A 20,691-nucleotide genomic window follows, 5' to 3' on the forward strand; every position below is an offset into this window, starting at 1 on the left:
GAGGTTCCTCTCCGCGTTAGCTGGGCACGTGTGCCCTGCGCGGCAGTCCCCATCACACCTCTGACGCTCAACACCTCACTGCAGCCCCTCCAGCGGTTCTGGAGTGTCTGTCCTGTCACCCTCCCCCTGTCGTGGATGAGGAAAGAAGGGCAGAGCAAATCACAGCACTCCAGCCGGTACCAGAGAGAGAGCCAGCGCCTCCCTCAGTACAGTCCGGACCATCCGTGTATTGAATAGTTATGTATCCGCATCTCATCTGGCTCTCACAAGGGGATTAGCTCCTTTCCTCTGGAGAAGAAAAGAGCCAGGGTCCCGAGAGCTGGCGGCAAACTCAGGACTGGAACCTGGTCCCAGCCCGAGGCTCGGTACGGAGAGTAATCCCATTTCTTTCCGCCTCCATGCCACATGGCAGACACTGGGCTGGGTCTGTGCCGAGGTCCCTGCACTGACAGCACAGGGACTGGGACACCCATGGACTCATGTATTGTCTTCCCCCATTTTAATGTTGAGAAACTGAGGCTGAGAGAGGGAAACAACAAACCCCAAGCCACAGTGAATAAGGGACAGAGCTGGGGGTAGAAGCCAAGTTTCCCAACGTCCCCCTTCAACTCCGTCTGCTTTTCACTACCATGAAAGCAAACTCCTTTGTGGTGCTTATGATTGCAACAGCCAGAGACTCATCCATTGTCAGAGCCCCAAGGAGTCTTCAGTCATCTGTACCAACTTCCGTGGTGGCTAGAGCTCCCTCCACCACTTCCTGTCAAGGTTGGAAACCTCCTGTCATGTCTTTGGGAAGCATTTTGCATTCATTTACACATGCAACAGCATTTACTGAGTGCCATTATGTACCAAGCACAAGAATCAGAAATAAAGATATTACTTAACAGGGGACTGTGATATACCAACAATAAGTTTGATAAAATATTACAGGTACCAGGCAGGTGTCTATGAAGTATGAAGCGTAATGAATGGAGTGCTCAGATCTTCTGAGGATGGGCAAGGAGCATTCTGCTGAATCGTACACGATAAAGGGGTAGATGGTGGGAAGGGAGCAGGAGCATTAGGAGTAATGGCCCTCTACAGGAATGCTTTGGCCTGGGTCACTCGGAGGCATGCCAGCTGCCTAGACTGGTTGCTACTAATGTGGCAAAAGGATGGCTCATTGGGGGTAACGAGATGAGTCTGGCAAAGCCTCACTCAGAGAAAACTCTAGCAAGAGCTCAGGACAGGGTGGGAAGGATCATAGGCACACCAGTTAGGATGAGTCCCAGGCAGGTACCTGTCTACAGAGGCACTGGCTGATGCCACAGCCTTGGGGGCTGAATATCCCCCAAGAAGCCCACCTGCCTCACAGGCAGGCAAAGCCCAAGCACCACAGAGGCCTGGCCATGGTCCGGGGCCGGGGCCCGGGGCCCGGGGCAGAGGCAGGTCAGAGTGAGAAGGGACCAGAGAGGCTCAGAGGCGCCTGACAATCGCAGTGGCTGGGCAGGGCCCACAGGTGGATTTTATGACACAAATACTCAGCTGGGAGACCCAGAAGCCTGTCTGCCTCATGGGAGCCTCAACAGCGAGATGAAACTACTATGTTGGAAAGAAAGCATTTCTTTTATAAAAATTAGCAGAGGGCCACAAATCTGCTTTTAAAGCTAGAAATCCCACATCACCAACAGGTGTTCTGAGCATTGTGTGTAACCCCTGAAATGATTCTGCTCTAATTTCTTTGGGAAACCCCAAGGGACAGCTGTATAGTTCCCTGGGTTAACCCCAGAGGCCCACTTGTATCACCGGTCAGTCCTGTCCAGGAAACTGCCTCAGTCCCACTTCCCACCTGCTTTCACCACCAAACCCTCAGGTTGGCATTAAAGGCCTTTGGCTCACAGCCTGCTCCATCTACTAAGTCCCATTCTTTGTGAACACCTCCTACACCTGTCAATCATCCTGCCTTTGCCCACTCTGTTCCCTCCGTTTGAAATGCCCTTCCTCCCATCTTTGTGAGTTCCTATTTTTCGTTCTAGGCCTAACTCCTCATAATAGTTCCTCAGTCCTTTCAGATCTTTCTGTCTGTCCTGTCACCTTGCCTTTGCCTGTGCTAGCACCCCCATTAGGAATGCCTCCTGCTCTACCCTACAACCTACCTCTTCCTTTCAAAGCTGGCTGAGGGCCCACACTAACCAGGATGCTTTGTGTAGCTGGTCTTTGTCCTCACAAATCATTTCCTCACTTCATTTGGATACAGTTTTCAGGCATTCTTGAATTTTTAGGTATATCTTTGCAATTTATCATGTAAATGTTCTTGAGTCAGGGAACTAGCCTTTCTGCTACCCCTTATGTCACCAAGCACAATCCTGGGCACACAAAACATGAACCAAAGGGCTTGCTGTCACTAACCACTGGTGTGACTTGACTGAGCCACCGCTGAGAAGGGAAGTCCCTCCCAAGCTTCACTTTCTCCATAAGGGAAGGGGAGGGATGGATGTGAAGTCACTTCCAGTCTGGCACTCGGGTCCTGCCGTGACCTCAGGAGACCCCTGGTGACAGGATCTGGGCCTGGACTTCAGAATTGCAGACTCTCAGGACAGGGAGAGTCCTCTAGGACCATTTCATTAAACCTCCAGCTGATTTGGGTGTCTCCTCCCCTCTCGCCTGCAGTACCCCTGATCTCTATTCACCTGGAAACTTCTGTCCCCAGAAAAAAAAGACTGCTGCCCTGGCCAGTTGGCTCAGCAGTAGAGCATCGACCTGGCGTGTGGAAGTCCTGGGTTCGATTCCCAATCAGGGCACACAGGAGAAGTACCCATCTGCTTTTCTTCTCCTCCATCTCCCTCTTTTCTCCCTCTTCCCCTCCCACAGCCAGTAGCTCAGTTGGTTCGAGTGTCGGCCTCAGGAGCTGAGGACAGCTCGGTTGATTCAAGCAAGCCCCAGATGGGGTTGCTGGGGTGGATCCCTGTCAGGGTGCATGCAGGATCTATCTCCCCTCCTCTCACCTAAAAAAAAAAAAGAAAAGAAAGTCCACCAGACCTTTTTGCTACTGGAAGAGCAAAGCTGGATTAGCCCTGAGATAGGCCCTCAGGGGCACACAGGGAGCTTGATCTAAACTGGGAGGAAAAAATGTGAGGCTATTGCAGAGCCGAATAGAACCAAAGTTAAGTGCTTGTTCTGAAGGTGAATCACAGCTGGGCCCATAGAGTTAGTCTGATGGCCCAGCTCAACAGTTCAGGGTAGCTGTCACCTTGGCTGCACCATAGTGATCATGGCTCTTAGTTATTAGTGTGTTCTTTTTATTTCAAAGCAGGGCACTTGCAATAAACCAGGGCATTGCATGCATTTATTTGTTTTACGGAATTTCCTAGCTCTACCAAAAAAAAAAAAAGTGTCAATGGGAGTGAGTAATGACTGAATAGCCTCTGGGCTATGATATCCTTAAGAGCAAGAACCTGTATCTTCAACACCCAGTGCCTTTTGGACTTTGAAAAATGTTTGTTGAATTGACTAACTGAATCTAAAGTGTGTGTGTGGGGGGGGGGGGGGGGCGTGGTGGTCATGGTCTAGGAGGGGTTTCATGAGCACCTGCCCTGTGCATACACACCTACACATACCACACTCATCTCCATTCTCCCAGGCCTTCCCTCCAAGTATTAACCTCACCTCTGGTCCATCACCATGCGCTTCAGTATGAGGCTCACTGTATTTTACTGAGTGTTAGAAACAAAACAAACAGCAACAAAAGCCACGTGTAAAGCAGGTTGGAATGGGAGGAAACACACACCGGAGACACTCTATAGTTATTTCATAATTCAATCGCAGAAAGTAGCTTTCTTTCTTTTTTAACTCATTATGCTTCCTTCTCATCTTTAATAAGAATAATGGAACTTGATTGGTATCCTTCCTGCCTTGGCTTGAGCAAACTCAACGGCTAAATATAATAATTATGTTAACAGATTAAGCCTACTCCTTTTCTTTTTTGTTTTTTCTCTTATTCTCCTTTTGCCTTACCAGACGCACTCCTTCTTGGACACTGTATCAAGTTCTTTTAGCAGCCAGCAGGAGCACACACAACTAATGTCACACGGAGCTTGAGAACAACCGGCATCCGAGAAAGTCCATGACTCCATGACTGGTCTCAATTGTCAAATGCTAACTGGCATTCCCAGCTCCCTGTGTGACCGTGGGCAAATCCTTTTCCCTCTCTAGGCCTCAGTTTCTTCATTAGATACTTACTGGGTGTATGCTCACGAGAAAGAGAGGGCCATTTTCTTTTCGGAAAAGACAAACCATGCCTTTAACTAAGATGCAATTAATGTAACCTGTTTTCTATGAAGTCAACCTTTTCAACTTTTACCTGAAAAGCAAAGAGAAGTGTCTGGGTGTTGGGCTTTGGGTAATAGTGCTGGTTGGGGGCTTTGGGTCCGGAGCTAGAGCCAGACTGGGACCTGGACAGAATTCTTGCATTCAGAGAAGTGTGTTCAGAAGAGGAGACTCATGATGAGCCTGTGTCCTCCCATGGTTCATTGCACGCAGCTAACGTGCGGAGGGAGCCCTCTGGGCCCAGCCCGGGGCTGGGCTGAGCTGAGCTGAGCTTTACTGATGGGAGGAGAGGTCCCGGCCTTGGCTCCCTGAGCCAGGATGCTCACAGCCAAGGGGGGAGACGAGGCACAGACATGAAACAAATGCAACCAACATGAAAGTCGGGAGTCAGGCTCACCAAGAGGACCCCCTGGAGAAGGTATCAGTGACAAGTCCTCTGCCATACCCCCCAGGACAGGTGGGTGGGGAGCACATTTCCACTCACCAAGGTCGTTGTTGTTCATCATGGCGTTGGAGGCCCGCAGCCGGGGCCCCTGCTGCGTGAAGTGGTAGCCGAATTTCAGAAGCGTTGTGTTCTTTTCCAACATGTTCACGATCTCCATTTCCACTTTGTTGCCCAGGGGCTGGCTCTTTGGTCAAGAAAAAACAATAGTCACCACTCAATTCCATTCCCACAGGACCTAAACCTCCTCTACCCAGAAGAAATCCTGAGTGGTAGGTGGGGACTTTAAACCCTGCCCCACCAAGAGCAGGAAATAGAAGCCTGGGGAAGGTGAGAGGTCATGCAGCCAGGAGGAAATGAGCTGGGATTCAAATACATTGCTGCCGGACACCAAGGGTAGATCCTTCCGCTGGCCCACGGCAGCTGTCCTAGAAGATCTGAGCAGGGAGGACCTTCCAGTCAGCTAGCCCCAAAGAAATTTTAAAATCCTGCTACCCGGGCTATCCCCCGTTAAACCAGAATCTCTGGGAGTGAGGTTCGGGTGTCTGTGGTTTTTAAAAATCCCCAGATGGGCCCTGGCCAGTTGGCTAGAGCGTTGGCCTGGCGTGCAGGGGTCCCGGGTTCGATTCCCGGCCAGGGCACATAGGAGAAGCGCCTATCTGCTTCTCCACCCCTCCCCCTCTCCTTCCTCTCTGTCTCTCTCTTCCCCTCAGCAGCGAGGCTCCATTGGAGCAAGGATGGCCCGGGCGCTGGGGATGGCTCCTTGGCCTCTGCCCCAGGCGCTAGAGTGGCTCTGGTCGTGACAGAGCAACACCCCGAAGGGGCAGAGCATCGCCCCCTGGTGGGCAGAGCGTCCCCCCTGGTGGGCGTGCCGGGTGGATCCTGGTCGGGCGCATGCGGGAGTCTGTCTGACTGTCTCTCCCCGTTTCCAGCTTCGGGGAAAAAAAAAAAATCCCCAGATGATGCCAGTATACAGCCAGGTTTGATAATCAGTCATTTGTAGATTAATTTCCAATTTACAAATGAAGAAACTGAGGCCTAGAGAGGGAAAAGGACTTGCCCAAGGTCACATAGGGAGTTGGGAATGCCAGAGTTAGCTTCCCCAGCTGTTACTTCCCTACCCCAGAATCTGTAGCAGTCATCTGACAACGATGAAAAGAAAGGAAGAGCCTGGCAGGATACGGGGTCAGGGTGGAGAGGATGATGTTCATCAGCCTTGTTTATAATAGTGGGGCGGGGGAACGGCTTAAACATCTATCAAGAGGGAGGTGCTCAAGTGAATGGCAGTTGAGCTTACGGCAGAACACAGGCAGCTCTGAAAGGATGGTGCAAATCTTTGGTCACTGGGCTGGGAACACGACCACAAAACAAGACTGAGTAGGGAAAAAAAGCCCAGTTACAAAACCGGTCATATTTTGGTAAAAGGTCCTTTATTTTTCATACACGTATATATACATTGACAAGGCCTGGATGTTTATTTGGTGGTGGTGGGATTCGGAGAGTTTTATTTTCTCCGTTCTACCTTATTGTGTTTTCTGTTACCATGTACAGGGGTGGGCAGTTGTAAATACAAATAATACAATAATTAATAAATAATAATACAAGAATAAACTCTGTTTCATGTACTCCCAAAAAGTAAATCTACCTTTGCCCACTCCTGTATAAGATGAAAAATAAACGTAAAATCTTAAAGAGTTTTGAAAAGACATAGAAAGCAACATCATATTCAATGGTTTCAGATTTTCCACCTCAGAGCAGGAACAAAACAAGGATGCTCACTTTCACTAATATTGTCTGGGAGGTCCCAGCCAGGACAATTAAGCAAGAAAAGGAAAGAAAAGGCGTCCATATTGGAAAAGGGGAAGCAAAATTATTTGTATTTGCAGATGACACAGTATTGTAAATAGAAGAGCCTAGGGAATCCATAAAAACTACACAGAGCTAATCAGTGAGCTTGGAAGATTGTGGGTATAAAAGACTACTACCCAAATATCAGCTATACACTAGCAATAAGCACTCCAAAAATGAAATTAAGAAAATAATTCCATTTATAATAACATAAAAAATACTTAGGAATAAATTTAATAAAAGAAATAAAGGCTGTTCACTGAAAATTGCAAACAGCACAGTACATTAAATAAGACGTAAATAAATGTAAAAAACATCGCATACTCATGGATCAGAAGATTTAATATTGCTAAGATGGCGGTGTTGCCACATTGATCTAAAGAAGCAAGCAGAAACACGATCCCCCTCCAATGGCTCCCCTTTGCCAGTAACCGCCTCTATTTATTGAGTGCTTACTATGTTTCCAGTGCCTTGTGCCCAGCTTGGAGGATCTCAGTTCATTACCTGTAATAATCCAACAGGATGAGCCCCACCTCTTCCCCAGCCTGGCACTCAAGGCCCTGCTCAACTTAGTCCTTGCCTTCCTTTCCTCTCTCAGCCCTTACTCAGCCTGTTCACCCTGGGCGGTCTGGTACATGGTACCCAGTACAGGCAGAGGTTTACTTCTAAACCTGTGCCCTCCCGCCTCCATGTGGAATGCTCTTATCCTCTTGTGCCCACCTGCTGACATATCCCTAGTGCTTTAATACCCATTGTGAATGCCCCCCATACAACGAGGCCTTTCCTGATCCTTATCCCTGGAAATGATCTTCTCCACTCGTCATTCAAGTGGCGTATTGTACGTCCCTCTCGCCCTCAGCCTGGTCCATCTGCTCTGTTTGGGTCACCTGCCTGCATATCTGTCTCTCCAACAAGCCCAGGTTTTTCGGTATAGCAGCCATTAGCCCCATGTGGTTCTTTCAGCTGAGGTATAATTGACATATAATGTTATATTCATTTTAGGTGTACGCCATAATGATTTGATGTTTATACACATTGTGAAATAATTACCAAAATAAGTCTAATGTCTGTCATCATACATAGTTACAAAAAATATTTTTTCTTGTGATAAGGACTTTTAATATTTACTCTTAGTAACTTAGCAATATAGTATTATTAATGTGCAGCCCCATGACTTAGTATTTATTTTATAGCTAGAAGCTTTTACTTTTTTATCCCCTTCACCCATTTTACCCACCCTGAGCACCCCCAAACTCTGCCCCCAGCAATTACCAATCTGTTCTCTGTATCTGTGAACCCAGGATTTCCACATGCTGGGCCGATGCTCTACCCCTGAGCCAGCCGGCCAGGGCCACATTTATTTTTAACCCAGTCATCCATTGATATATGCTTAGGTTGCTTCCATGTGTTGGCTATTGTAAATAATGCTGCAGTGAACATGAGGGTGCATAATATGTCTTTTTGAATTAGTGTTGTTTTCTTTAGATAAATACTCAGAAGTGGGATTTCCGGGTCATAAGGTAGTTTTATATATTTTTTGAGAAATCTCCATGCTGTTTTCCACAGTGGCTACATCAATTTACACTCCCACCGATAGTGCACAACGGTTCTGTTTTCTCCACATCCTTGCCAACACGTGTTATTTCTTGTCTTTCTGATGATAGCCATTCTGACAGGTGTGAGGTGATATTTCATTGTGGTTTTGATTTGCATTTTCCTGATGATGAGTGATTTTGAACATATTTTCCCGTACCTGTCAGTCATCTGTATGTCTTCTTTGGAAAAATGTCTATTCAGATATTCTGCCCATTTTGTATTTGCATTGTTTTTTAAAACTTTAAATTTAAATGACTAAAATTAAATAAAATTTAAATTCAGTTCTTCAGTTGTACTAGCCACATAACAAGTATTCAACAGCTCCTGGCTACCACGTTGGTCAGAATGGACACAGAACATTTCCGCGATCACAGAAAGTTCTTTTGGAGGTGCTGCCCTACACTGTGAGCCCCTGGATAGCACATAGTGCCCAGTAGGGGCCTCTGGTCGGCAAAGTGCGGCTCGCGAGCCACATGCAGCTCCTTGGCCCCTTGAGTGCAGCTCTTCCACAAAATACCACGTGCAGGCGCTACCTCAATAAGGAATGTACCTACCTATATACATAGTTTAAGTTTAAAAAATTTGGCTCTTGCCTGACCAGGCGGTGGCGCAGTGAATAGAGCATTGGACTGGGATGCGGACGACCCAGGTTCGAGACCCCGAGGTCACCAGCTTGAGTGTGGGCTCATCTGGTTTGAGCAAAGCTCACCAGCTTGGACCCAAGGTCACTGGCTCCAGCAAGTGGTTACTCAGTCTGCTGAAAGCCCGTGGTCAAGGCACATATGAGAAAGCAATCAATGAACAACTAAGGTGCTGCAACAAAAAACTAATGATTGATGCTTCTCATCTCTCTCTGTTCCTGTCTGTCTATCCCTCTCTCTAACTCTCTCTGTCTCTGTAAAAAAAAAAAAAAAAAAAAAATTGGCTCTCAAAAGAAATTTCAATCATTGTACTGTTGATATTTGGCTCTGTTGACTAATGAGTTTGCCGACCACTGCGTCTAGGTCAAGGAATTGAACTGCGTGGAGGAAACAGGAAGAGGTTCAGCACACAGGAAGGTTGAGAAGGTACATCAGCCCAGCATCCAAAGGGACAACGTATGGAACCGCAGTTGAAATCTTGACGGAGTGCTCCTCCCAGGTTATTCTAAGTTCACCAGAGCTTGTCTGGGTTCAGATGGGGCTGGGACACTGATGAGGGCAGGCAGAGGGACTCTGGTGAAATTCTACCAGCCCATCTGGCAAGGCTCCTGACAGTGCTGAGAGGCACTCTGGCCTGTCCTCAGAGGACTCAGACCAGCCCTACGCTCTGGCCGGCTTGGCCTGGCAGACAGTATGCAGACATCTGAGGCCCCAAGAAGGAACTGGCAGGCCCCTCGCCCACGCTAGCAGGAAGGCCAGCCTCTCCTCGAGGTCACTTGCTGGGAGAGCTCTGCTGGAACTCAGGATGGGCTGGTCCCAGAAAGTGCCAGTCTTCCACGGCTGGGAGGGCTGCTGGCACTGCTGGGGCTGCCCCCATTCAACCTCCCTACACCCCGGGGAGGTGGGCCAGGCAGCAGGAACTAGCACCTCCACCTTAGAGATAAGTGAACTGAGCCCACGTATATATGGAAGCTGGACTTTGCTTAATGACAGAGCCGAGGCTTGACCTTGGCCTGGGGCTGGAAGGACGTTGGAGGATCCTGTAGGCCCACTTTCTCAAACCAGCATCCGCTGTCCCTGTGACATACACATATCTGGGTGTGTATGGGTGTGTTTGAGAGGATACAGGATTCGATTAGACAGTTGTGACCAGTCTTCCTGACATCTTCATCTTGGCCCCAAACCACTATTTTTACATTAAGGAGTAAAACAGAAAACGTGCGTGCATTTCGACAAGCTTCATACTTGCTTCATTCTCGCCCCCCTCCCCCTTTCTCAGGGACTCTGAGTCTAGAATGTCCCAGTCATCTCACAGATGAGAGGAGAGGCTGTGGGGATGGTTAGGACTCCAACTCTGGTCTCACTTATTGTTCTCGTACTTATTACTTAGTGATTATTGTACACCAGGCAACGTGATGAGCACCTTACATACACTAATGCACTTTCTCCTTACTGTGGACCTACGGAGTATGTACTATTATTGTACCTTTCAGCTTACAGGCGAGGACCATGAAGAACAGAGGTATTAAGAAATCTCCCTGAATCACAGAGCTAGCCAGGTGCAGACCAGAATTTGAACACGTGCTGTTTGCTCCAGAGTCTGTGCTAGTCCCCTCGTGCTCGGGGGGGGGGGGGGGGGGGCTCTGAGAGAGCTCGGAAGGCAGGCGTAGGGCCGATGAGAGGAGGCAGCTGGAGTCAGGCTGTGTGTGCAGCCCTGCGGTCTGTCAGCAGGGATTGCACGTGGGAGGAACTGCCTGGTAAGGTAGCAAATTGCCCACCCCTGAAGGTGTGCAAATAAAGGGCTGACTGTGTGCTGTGACGGGTCCTAGATGTCATCACAAATAAGGAAAGCTGAGGCTCTGTGACATTTAAGGCTTCTGGGGCCTGCATTCTGCAAGTCTATGAATAACTTACTTGGATGGCATAAAAAAAAATCAGGAGACGACCTCAGCAGTGGGTGAGAGGCAATCAGGAGCCCCCTGGGGAGAGACGAGGGGCTGCCAGGGCCAGGACTGTCCCATCAGTTCCGGCAGCAGGGACAGGGAGGCAGGGCTTCGGGAAGAACGCTTGCCTCCTTCAGACTCGCTTAAGAACTAAATAAATCACTTATGGACAAATATATATAATCTCATCAAATAATACCAAGGCAGACTGAGCAAAACAAAAGTCTCCCTTCACCATTTATCCCCGACTTCCCCCACCCCGCCTTCCACAGAAGTAACCACTGTGGCCAGTGGGCTGTGTTCCTATGAATTTTCTTCTGCGTGTGAAGTATTTAACAGAAATATACTGATTGTCATTTTAAATTTTTTTCTTATGTGGATTCATAATATACTTATTGTTCTGCAACTTGCCTTTTCCACTTAGTCTTTTCTGGAGATCTTTCCAAGTCAGGACAGAGGAAGCTAACTCACTCCTTTGAGCGGCTTCATGGCATGCCCTGGAGGAGAGGGCCATGGCTAAGCTTCCACTTCCCCTGTGACAGACAGTGCGGCAGAGCTCTGCAGGGGCGGGGGGAGGATGTTTTAGGCTGGATATGGAGGTAGGGAATCTACTCCGTTACAAAATAGGCATATTTTGAATTAAAATGCTGAATATTTTGCAAAAGGATACAAATGCTGACATGCCCTTCAGTGGTATATGACAGCTTGTGTGTCCTCACACCTTTACTATGATCAAATGTCATCTATCTAATGAGAAGACGATCGGATTTGCTATCTAACAAAACAGCCAACCAGTGACTCCTGTGGAATTGAGCTGTGACCTGGAGCTGGTGGCTCTGAGACCCCCATTCTGGCCAGAGGCACCCCAGGCATAAAGAAGCTCACTGAGTACATCTGATGGGGGCCAATTGTAGCCTGTTCTTGGTGACCCAGGAGACAAGGACATCTGGGAACACTTGATAATACTACAGAAAGGATTCCTGTGAGTTGTCTAGCCCAAACCCAGAGTCCCAAGCCCTGGCTGATGTTACAGCTCCTTCCACATCACAGCTGCTAAGTTGTTCTATTCTGCTTACACATCCGGCGATGGGGCCATCACCCTCTGAGACACCCTGCTCTATCCTTGGGTTGCTCTGATGGTTAGAACAGTCTTCCTGGCCAAACTATAGCAATGGAAAGTAATAGATAATTCTCACTCTGGTGATTTAGAAATATGTCTGCAAATTTGTTGATACTACTTCTCTGAAATGTAGAGGCTAATTCTGCTCCCCTGGAGTTGTGCTACATGACTCACTTCTAACAGACAACAGCAGAACTGACTGACTACATCATACTGTTTTTTCTCTAATTTCCACTGACTTTTATCTCATTTTTCCCTGAGAAGTAAGGTCAGTAAAAGAACACAACTGGCATGTAGTGGGAGGAACAGTGGCACGTGCCTGTCCTCTCACTGAGGTCAGTAGTTCCAGACTGAATTACTGCAAACACAATGAAAATACAGACAGAAAAACGGTGCACAGATCAAGAGCTGCTGCTCAGGAGGTAACTGTATCAATATAAGGAACAAATCAGAGAGCACGGTTGGTCCAAAAGACTTGCTCTTTTGGTTTTCAAGAGTGTTTTTCTTATGTCTTGCAGAACTAAAAGTCTATTCAGCCTCATTTAAAATAGAGTTAGCCAGCTGACACAGTGTGTGATCTAACATGAGAGGGCTGTCACCACGTGTGACAACCTTCAGGATGCTATTCCATTGTAGCTTTTGTTTTCTTTCTAAACTTATTTTATTTTATTTTATTTTGTATTTTTCTGAAGCTGGAAACGGGGAGAGACAGTCAGACAGACTCCCGCATGCGCCCGACCAGGATCCACCCGGCACGCCCACCAGGGGGCGTCGCTCTGCCGCAACCAGAGCCACTCTAGCGCCTGGGGCAGAGGCCAAGGAGCCATCCCCAGCGCCCGGGCCATCTTTGCTCCAATGGAGCCTTGGCTGCGGGAGGGGAAGAGAGAGACAGAGAGGAAGGAGGGGGGGCGTGGAGAAGCAAATGGGTGCTTCTCCTATGTGCCCTGGCTGGGAATCGAACCCTGGTCCCCAGCACGCCAGGCCGACGCTCTACCGCTGAGCCAACCGGCCAGGGCCACTAAATTTATTTTCATTAGGAAAATTATCCAATCTGGAAAAACAAGAAATCACAATCCAATCCACTTCCTTTAGCTCTCTTTCAAAACATTAAGCACATCCTCAGTGTCAAATATCGGAACATCCCAGAGTTTGCACATATCTTCCTGTGGGGAGGGGTCCTGTTTTCAGGCATCCACTCAGAGGGGCAGGGAGAGCGCCCTGTGCCCGGGGGTCCTGGGGAAGGGCCGGCTGGAGGGAGCTCTGTTGGGAGTGAGGAGGGTGAATTGAGAGGGGCAGGGAGCCACCATTTGGAATGACCTGCTTGGGACGGATGGGCCTGTATAAACCCCATCTGTCCGGACTGTGCTCTGGGGGCAGAGCGGGTCTGTCCTGTCCATCTGCACATGCAGCCTGTTCGAAAGGCAGGGCATCTCAGCTCCAACCCAGCTCTGACTTTGAGCAAGTCTCTTCCCTTCTCCGATCCTCAGTTTCCCCACCTGGACAAGGAGGGTTGGACTAGCTGTTTTCTCAGTGCCCTTCGCTCTAGGCCTGGGCCCGTCTGTGCCCCCTCCCCCCCACTGCCGACTCAAGGCAACAACAGAGCGGTGCTTGGAGATAAAGACAGACTAGCTGAGTAAACAATGAATTTGTCTCCGTGTCACCCAGCTAGAATGCCCGGAGTCCCTTTCTTTGGCCATATAAGGAAAAAGGAGAACAGAGACTCACTGACACAGGTTACAGGCACAGGGCTGAGAAGAAAGCTATGCTTGAGTGAATAACCAAGAATGAGATAAATCAAATGCCACTCACCACCTCCTTTTAGTCACACTCCCCAAAAGCCTAGGGGCTGGGGCACCCAAAGGGAGGCAGTCGCCATGCCCAGGCCTCCAACGACTCACTGTGAAAGGTGTGGGTGGCCTTCCCCAGAACCTGGGTGGCAGAGTCCCTGCCCCAAGACCAGCTTCCTCCCCGCCCTCCTCCTCCCCTGCCAGACCCCATTCGGTCTCTAGACTCTAGGCATGTGGGAGCACTTCCCACAGGTCCCCTCCTTAGGAGGTCATAATAATACCCCTGCTGGTCTCCCAGTCCCTGATGCCTCTTCCTGCCCAGTCCTCTCCCATCCAGCAGGGAACCATGTTCCCAGAGTACAACTCTGATTGGTGCTCAGGGCAGTCCAAAACCCACCTTCCCTCAACCTACCCATTCAGAGTTCCTGGGACTCCTATCTCTGGCCTTCCTCTGGGGGTATCATTAGTCATGTTTGGATGGGCTCCTTGGCTTTCTCCTCTCCATCTCTGTGTTCATGTGGTTCCCTGAACCTGAGATACCATGCCTGTACTTCACCCTCTGAGACACTGTATACCCTACAGGTTTACCTTAAACTTCACCTCCTCCAAGAAGCCCTCTCTGATGCTTGCTCCTGACTGACCCTGCTCACTCCAGTGGACCTCAGAGCCCACTATCTGTGGCTTGCTGAAGCACCTCATTTGATAGTCATTTCTGCATTTGAGTGTCTTCCTATGCAGCATAGAACCCCTGGAGGGCAGAGCCAGAGCCTCATCCACACACGGTGCCCAGCACAGCTCTGAGGGGCTGCTGGCACTCACCAAACACTGAGATGAAACCAAAAGAGAGGCTCCCAGGATGTAGGGGTAGGTAGTGAGAATGGTCTGGCCTCACAACAAAGGAAAGGGTCAGCTGAGAAAAGCCAAGTGATTTCCACATGAAACTACAGTGGGGTTCAAGAGCGCAGACAGGCACAGCTCATGGACTTTGGAGTCACACAGACCTGGGTTCAAATCTTACTTGTGCCACTTACTTACTGTATGACCTTGGGCAGGTCAAACAGCCAGCATGGGCCTCGGTCTCCTCATCTACAATACCAAAATGGATTGTAATACCCACTTACAGTCTGCGTGATCATTAAGTGATATGATGAATTCATGGTACCTGCTCAGGTAAGTAACTCAGAATAAAGAGTGAACTCCCTAGATCACCTGTGGAGTAATTACAGTTCACGATTGCATAATTGACATCTGTCATCTCCTCAGAAGTAGAGGGTTTCTTTCTTTCTCTCTCTCTTCTTTTCTTCCCTCTTTCTTTCTTTCTTTCTTTCTTTCTTTCTTTCTTTCTTTCTTTCTTTCTTTCTTTCTTTCTTTCAGTAAAGCAAGGGTTTATTGGCTACGCAGGAGGAAAGTCAGAGAAAAGGGGCCTTGGTGACAGGTTCAGGGAGTTAGACCAGGATGAGCTGTCCATTGCTCCCCTGATTGCAAGTCTCTTGGGGTCCCTTAGAACTTAGGAGAAAGAGAGAGGCAAGGAATACACACCAGGGATGGGAAGAGAGGGAGAGGGACAGGGACAGATGGGAGGCACGGGCTTGCTTCCGGAAGGGAGAGCGCCCCAAAGAGGAGATTCTTATTGGCCCCATTTATGAGTAAGGTACTGGGGCTCAGGGAAGTGACCATTCTTGCACCAGGGTGTTCAGCTAGGGTGACGGTGATGGTCAGCACCTGCTCCATCTCTGGGCTCCGGGGAGACAGTAGTGAGAAAGAAGGTGAGCAGCTCATTCCCTGACAGCTGCCACCACAGTGACCTGAGGCCAGTGCTCTGGGCCATCTTCGGCCAACATTCTGCCCTGGAGTCAGATTTCAGCTGACTCTGGGTAGACCCTGACTTCCCACACGGCCAGGCTTGAAGTCACATGACCAGCCAATCCCATGGCCTGGTCCAGAGCTGTTGCCAAGCCTGCTCTATGCCTTTGTTCCGTCTGCTGTGTCCCTCCTGCCTCCAACAGAGCAGGATCAGCAATGGCCAAAGGAGGGACAGCAAAGTGGGGTGGGGAGGTGCTTGGAACAGGCGACGCAGCAGCAAGGCCACTGGCGTTTGAGAGATTCAAGGAGTCCAATGCAGCAACTTCACACGACGGGGCCGCTGCAGGCTCAGATGGCCTTTTTATATGAATTAGAAAAAAGTACACTCTCTGGGTGAACAGAGCCCCATACCACACCTTGGGGAGAACGTGGTTGGACTTCGACTGCTGCCACCTCCTTGTACACTGAACAACATGCACCACCACCCAGGGCCACCCTGTGTACCAAGCACCACTGCGGAACTCGGCCCTGAGATATGGATGTGACTCAGACAAGCACCAGCTTCTGAGACTCTTACAGGGAAGCCAAGGCCCTAGGAGGACACAGGAGGGGAAGCCCCTAACTCACTCCACAGTGTAAATATTCCCGCTAGGGGCAATTTCAAGGTACCGACGTGCATCACTGAAGGGGACTCGGGAAGAGATGTACACAGTCAGCTCTTGCAAGCTGGCCCTGGACCATCACTGGGAGAAGGAGCGGCTTCAGCTGAGTCCAGAGAAGGAGAAGTGGTGGGGACAGGGGCGGACACTGCCGCGGGCGAGAACAGCAAGAGCAGAGACAGGAGGGAGTGAGAGCTAGTAGGGAGCACACCGTGAAGGGCTCTGAGCGGGTTACGACTGACGAGGGAATCTGGAAGTCTTCTGCAAGCTGGTAATGTTTTAGTTTTTGACCTAGATGGGGGCAGGGTGTTATAAGCCTGGTTTGATTCATTAACCTGTACATTTAAGTTTTATGTACTTTTCTGTATGTTTGTAATATTTTACAAAAAAGATAAATATCACATTCAGGGATAATCACAACATACGATTATTATATTATATTTCCTTCAAATCTTTCCCCTGGCATATACTTATATTACTATTCAACAAAAATTTTCATGTAGAAAAAAATAAGTTCCCTATGCACACACCATAAAGAAGAACACATTTCAACATTGGAAACAACGTGGCATAATGAAAGGAGTGTGGGTTTCGGAGTCAGAGACATCTGGATTCAAATCCTGCCTCCCAGAGTGCGCCCTGGCGGCCCTGCGCAGGCGGCTTGTTAGACTCTCCGAGCCGCTTTGTCTTCTGCCAGCGGAGAGGTAATGCCCACATCCTGCATGGCGGTTGGGAAAATCGGAGATGACATATGTCCAGAGCATGACACAGAGCCAGTCCACAATAGACCCTCAATACAGGTAACATACAAGATGTCTTACATGCAAGATACTGTTATTAGCATTGTTTTTAAAAAATTGCAACTGAAAGGCTTGCCCTGAAAATAAAGAGCTAAACCACAGAAGTTAGAGAAAAGATAACCCCATAAAGATAAAGACAAAGTAGAATTTGTCCTGAGAATAACCTCAATGGTAAGGAGACTCAAAACCCATTGAGGTCGGAGGGGTGATTGAAAAAAATGAGATGTTTAGTCTGATGAGGAAGATGCCAATGGTATAAGATCTGTGCAACAGATGTATCCTGTGTGCAGCACAGAAAAGAAATAAACCCAACAAATAGGACTTACAGGGAACTAATTTCTTCAGGATATAAGAAAGGATAGTCTCAATAATAGAAGGGTAAGGAGTGAGCTCCGCATCACTAGAAATACACAAGCAGGAGTTGCAAGAACACTCAGTGGGAATGAAGAAAGGAGGTGGTGCAGGTCCCCTGAAGCCGCGCTCTGGGCCTTTTGCAATCAGCATCTCCTCCGTGCAGCAGCATGCAGGAACTGCAGAACGGCAAGCCTCACATAGTAAAGGACATGAGGAGACCCTTGCTCATCCTACCTGGTTATCGATTTTCAGTTCCACCAGAGAAGTGTTGTGTGGAAGAGCTTCCACTAGGCGCAGGATCCCAGCTCCGGAAATGAAGTTGGATTCTACGTTCAGTGTCTTCAACGCCTTGTTCTCCTGGAGCATCTCAGCGAGGGCCTTGAGTCATGGGAGAAAAGTGAGGGTCCCCGTGAGTCACCCTGAGCAAGGCTGGAGCCCCTCTTGGGTAAAACCTAAAACACTGAGGGACCTTGCTAGGAGCAAGAGTCCTTTGTACACGTGTGCTGTTCAAGCTGCGGACCAAGAGAGATGATATCCACAACTTCCCTCACCAAGCACCGTGGGTCTCTCCTCCCCTCCCACTGGCCATGGCTCCCGAGCCCCTGCCGGGGCACTGCACGCTCCGCAGCCTGCACCCAGGGCCCCCACTGCATGCAGACTCTGTTCTCCCATCCAGCCTCCACTCTCGCTGCTCCCTTGGTGGGCTCCTCCCAGGTCCCCGTGCATGCCCAGTGTTCTCCCACCACGTAGCCTTTGCTTACCCTGTCACTGCCACCTGGAATGCCCTATCCTTTCTGCTTCTCTTATCCAAACCCTGCCCATCCTTCAAGGCCATTCTCAATGCCCCTTTCTCAGACAGCCTTTGCTGACACCGCCAGCTAGCTGTGGCCTGTCCTCTGGAACGTCATAAAACTTATCTACAACCTTCCTCATGGAACTTGTATTCCCTGGTTTAGATTGTTTTGATACTGATGTTGTCTCTCCCAATAGACTTTCTACCCTTTGTGAGCTGAAAATACACCTTATTCACCTCATGATGCCCACAGTGCCCATAGTGCTCAGCACATAGGAGGTTCTCAGTCACTGTTTACTGAGTGACCGGTAGGGTGCCAACCTCCCTACCCTCCCTAAATATTCTCATCGTCTCTTCTATTCCCTGTTGTTGTTTTTCATGGAGTCGTGTTCTCTTGTCTGAGCAGCAGAGAGCAGAAAGGGAAGCCTGGGAAACCACACCACTGGGCAAGTGACCAGGGCAAACGGGAGGAGACAGCTCAGGTAGCCCCCAGCACGTTTGGGAGGAATGTGGCCAGGAGGTGTAGATGACAATCAAAGCCTCTGAAGGAAATGAAGTAATTAGCAGTTGGTGGAAACAATGTGTCATGGAGGAAAGGAGACACCAGGGGCTGATGGGCCAGGATGTGTAATCTGGGGGCCTTGGTTGTCTGAAATGATGATCTGAGCCAGGAATGCCGTGCCCCCTACCCCCGCCCTGCTTGTGAAACCCTACACAAGGCTCAACTCCATGGAGCCTTACTTACTGAAACCATCACTCCCTCCTCAGCCCTGCTCTGTACTCCCAGCATGGCATGCCAGCTTTCTCTGTGACCCTGAACAGGCTGGATCCCTCCAAGGGGTAGACCCAGTCTGTGTCCACTCCACAGTAGCATCCCTCTCGCTCCCCAGCAAAGGCCTGCCTGGGGCCTGATAATCAAAACATATAACAACCAGTAGGCAAGTCCACCAGGCTGATCCAAGTGGACATGCTGGTTGCTGAGCAGGTCCTAGAGGCACTATCATACAGGTGTCAACTCTGCTGGACCAGAGTGGAGGAACTGGGGGTGGGGTGGGCAGGAGAAGAGCTGGGCAGGCAGTAGGGGGACATACAGAGCTCTGGCAGCCTTATTTACCAACCAGCCCAGAGCATATCAGTATCTGACACTGGGTATACTGGTATGAATGGGCTGACATCAGCTGTTGGCCTGGAACAGAGTCAGTGTGCCGTAAACACTTGTGGAGCTGAGCCCAACACCAGCACGGACATGTTGGTTTCTGATCTATGACATAGCAGTGTACAGGGCATGTGGATTTGCCAGCCATGTCTCCATGGGTAAACTCAGGATGCACTAGAGATCTCCTGAGGTCAGAGGTCATCTATCTGGGAACAAGGAGAGACGTTGAACTATTTCTATCATTTCAAAAATATTAGAGGAAATTGTGCTACCTATTTTCAAAACTCAAGAAGAATTGATTGTTACTGAATAGACTTCAAAGCAAGGAAAGTTATCAGGAACGAAGAAGGGCATTACATAAGGATTAAGGGGTCAATTCTCCAAGAAGACATAACAATCCTTTTTGTATGTGCACCTAACAACAGAGCACCAAACTACACGAGGAATAACTAATAGAACTGCAAAGAGAAATAGAAGAACCCATCACTGGAGTCAGAGATTTCCACAGCCCTCTATCAGAAATGGACAGATCCAGCAGGTTAAAGATTAGTAAGGACATAATTGAACTCAACACCACTATTGTTCAACGGGATGTAAGTGGCACCCATAGACTGCTTCATCCAACAACAGAAGAACATATATTCTTATCAAGATAGACCGCATTCTGGGCCACAAAACTCACCTTATTAAATTTACAAGCATAGAACTCCTACAATGTCTGCTCTCAGACTCCACTGAAATTAAACTAGAAAACAGTAGCAGAAAGATAACTAAAATAATTCCAAAATATGTGGAGATTAAACAACACATTTTCTAAATAACATGTGGGTCAAATAAGAAATCATAGGAGAAACTGAAAAGTATTTTGAACTAAATGAAAATGAAAACATAACTTATGAAAATTTGTGGGATACAGCAGAAATAGTGCTTAAAGGGAAATTTATAATATTGAATGCATATATTCAAAAATAAGAAAGATCTAAAAACAATTATCTGAGTTTCCATCTTAAAGAACTAGGGAAAAAAAGCAGAAGAAAATAAATAATAAGAATTAGGGAAGAAGTCAATGAAATTAAAAAGAGAAAATCAATAGAGAAAATCAATAAAGCTAAAATCTGGTTGTTTGAAAAGATCAATAAAATCCACAAGCCTCTAGCCAGGCTAAGAAAAAGAAGAGAGGACACAAACGACTAATATCAGAAATGAAAAAAGAATATCACTTCAGTTCCCATGGAAATTAAAAAGGTAATAAAGGAATACTATAAACTCTTATGGATATATGAAATGGAGCAACTCCTTAAAAGATAATTTTCCAAATTTCATGTAAGAAGAAATAGACTGTTTGAATAGGCCTTTATCTATTAAAGAAATTGAATCAGGCCCTGGCCGGTTGGCTCAGCGGTAGAGCGTCGGCCTGGCGTGCGGGGGACCCGGGTTCGATTCC

The 20,691-nt window shown here is 48.4% G+C and overlaps 1 protein-coding gene across 1 annotated transcript in view; it reads right to left on the minus strand.

Moving 5' to 3' along the window:
- Window positions 1-20,691, minus strand: part of TMOD1 (tropomodulin 1) — an 86,350-nt gene that overhangs the window by 2,677 nt on the left and 62,982 nt on the right. Inside the window, exons 8-9 of the mRNA XM_066367595.1 lie at window positions 17,533-17,676; window positions 4,790-4,934 (exon numbers count right to left, since the gene is read on the minus strand). Of these exons, the coding sequence (XP_066223692.1) occupies window positions 4,790-4,934; window positions 17,533-17,676 (289 nt within the window). The remainder of the gene's footprint in view (window positions 1-4,789; window positions 4,935-17,532; window positions 17,677-20,691) is intronic.

Source organism: Saccopteryx leptura, chromosome 2 (assembly GCF_036850995.1).
Source record: "Saccopteryx leptura isolate mSacLep1 chromosome 2, mSacLep1_pri_phased_curated, whole genome shotgun sequence".
Taxonomy (NCBI): domain Eukaryota; kingdom Metazoa; phylum Chordata; class Mammalia; order Chiroptera; family Emballonuridae; genus Saccopteryx; species Saccopteryx leptura.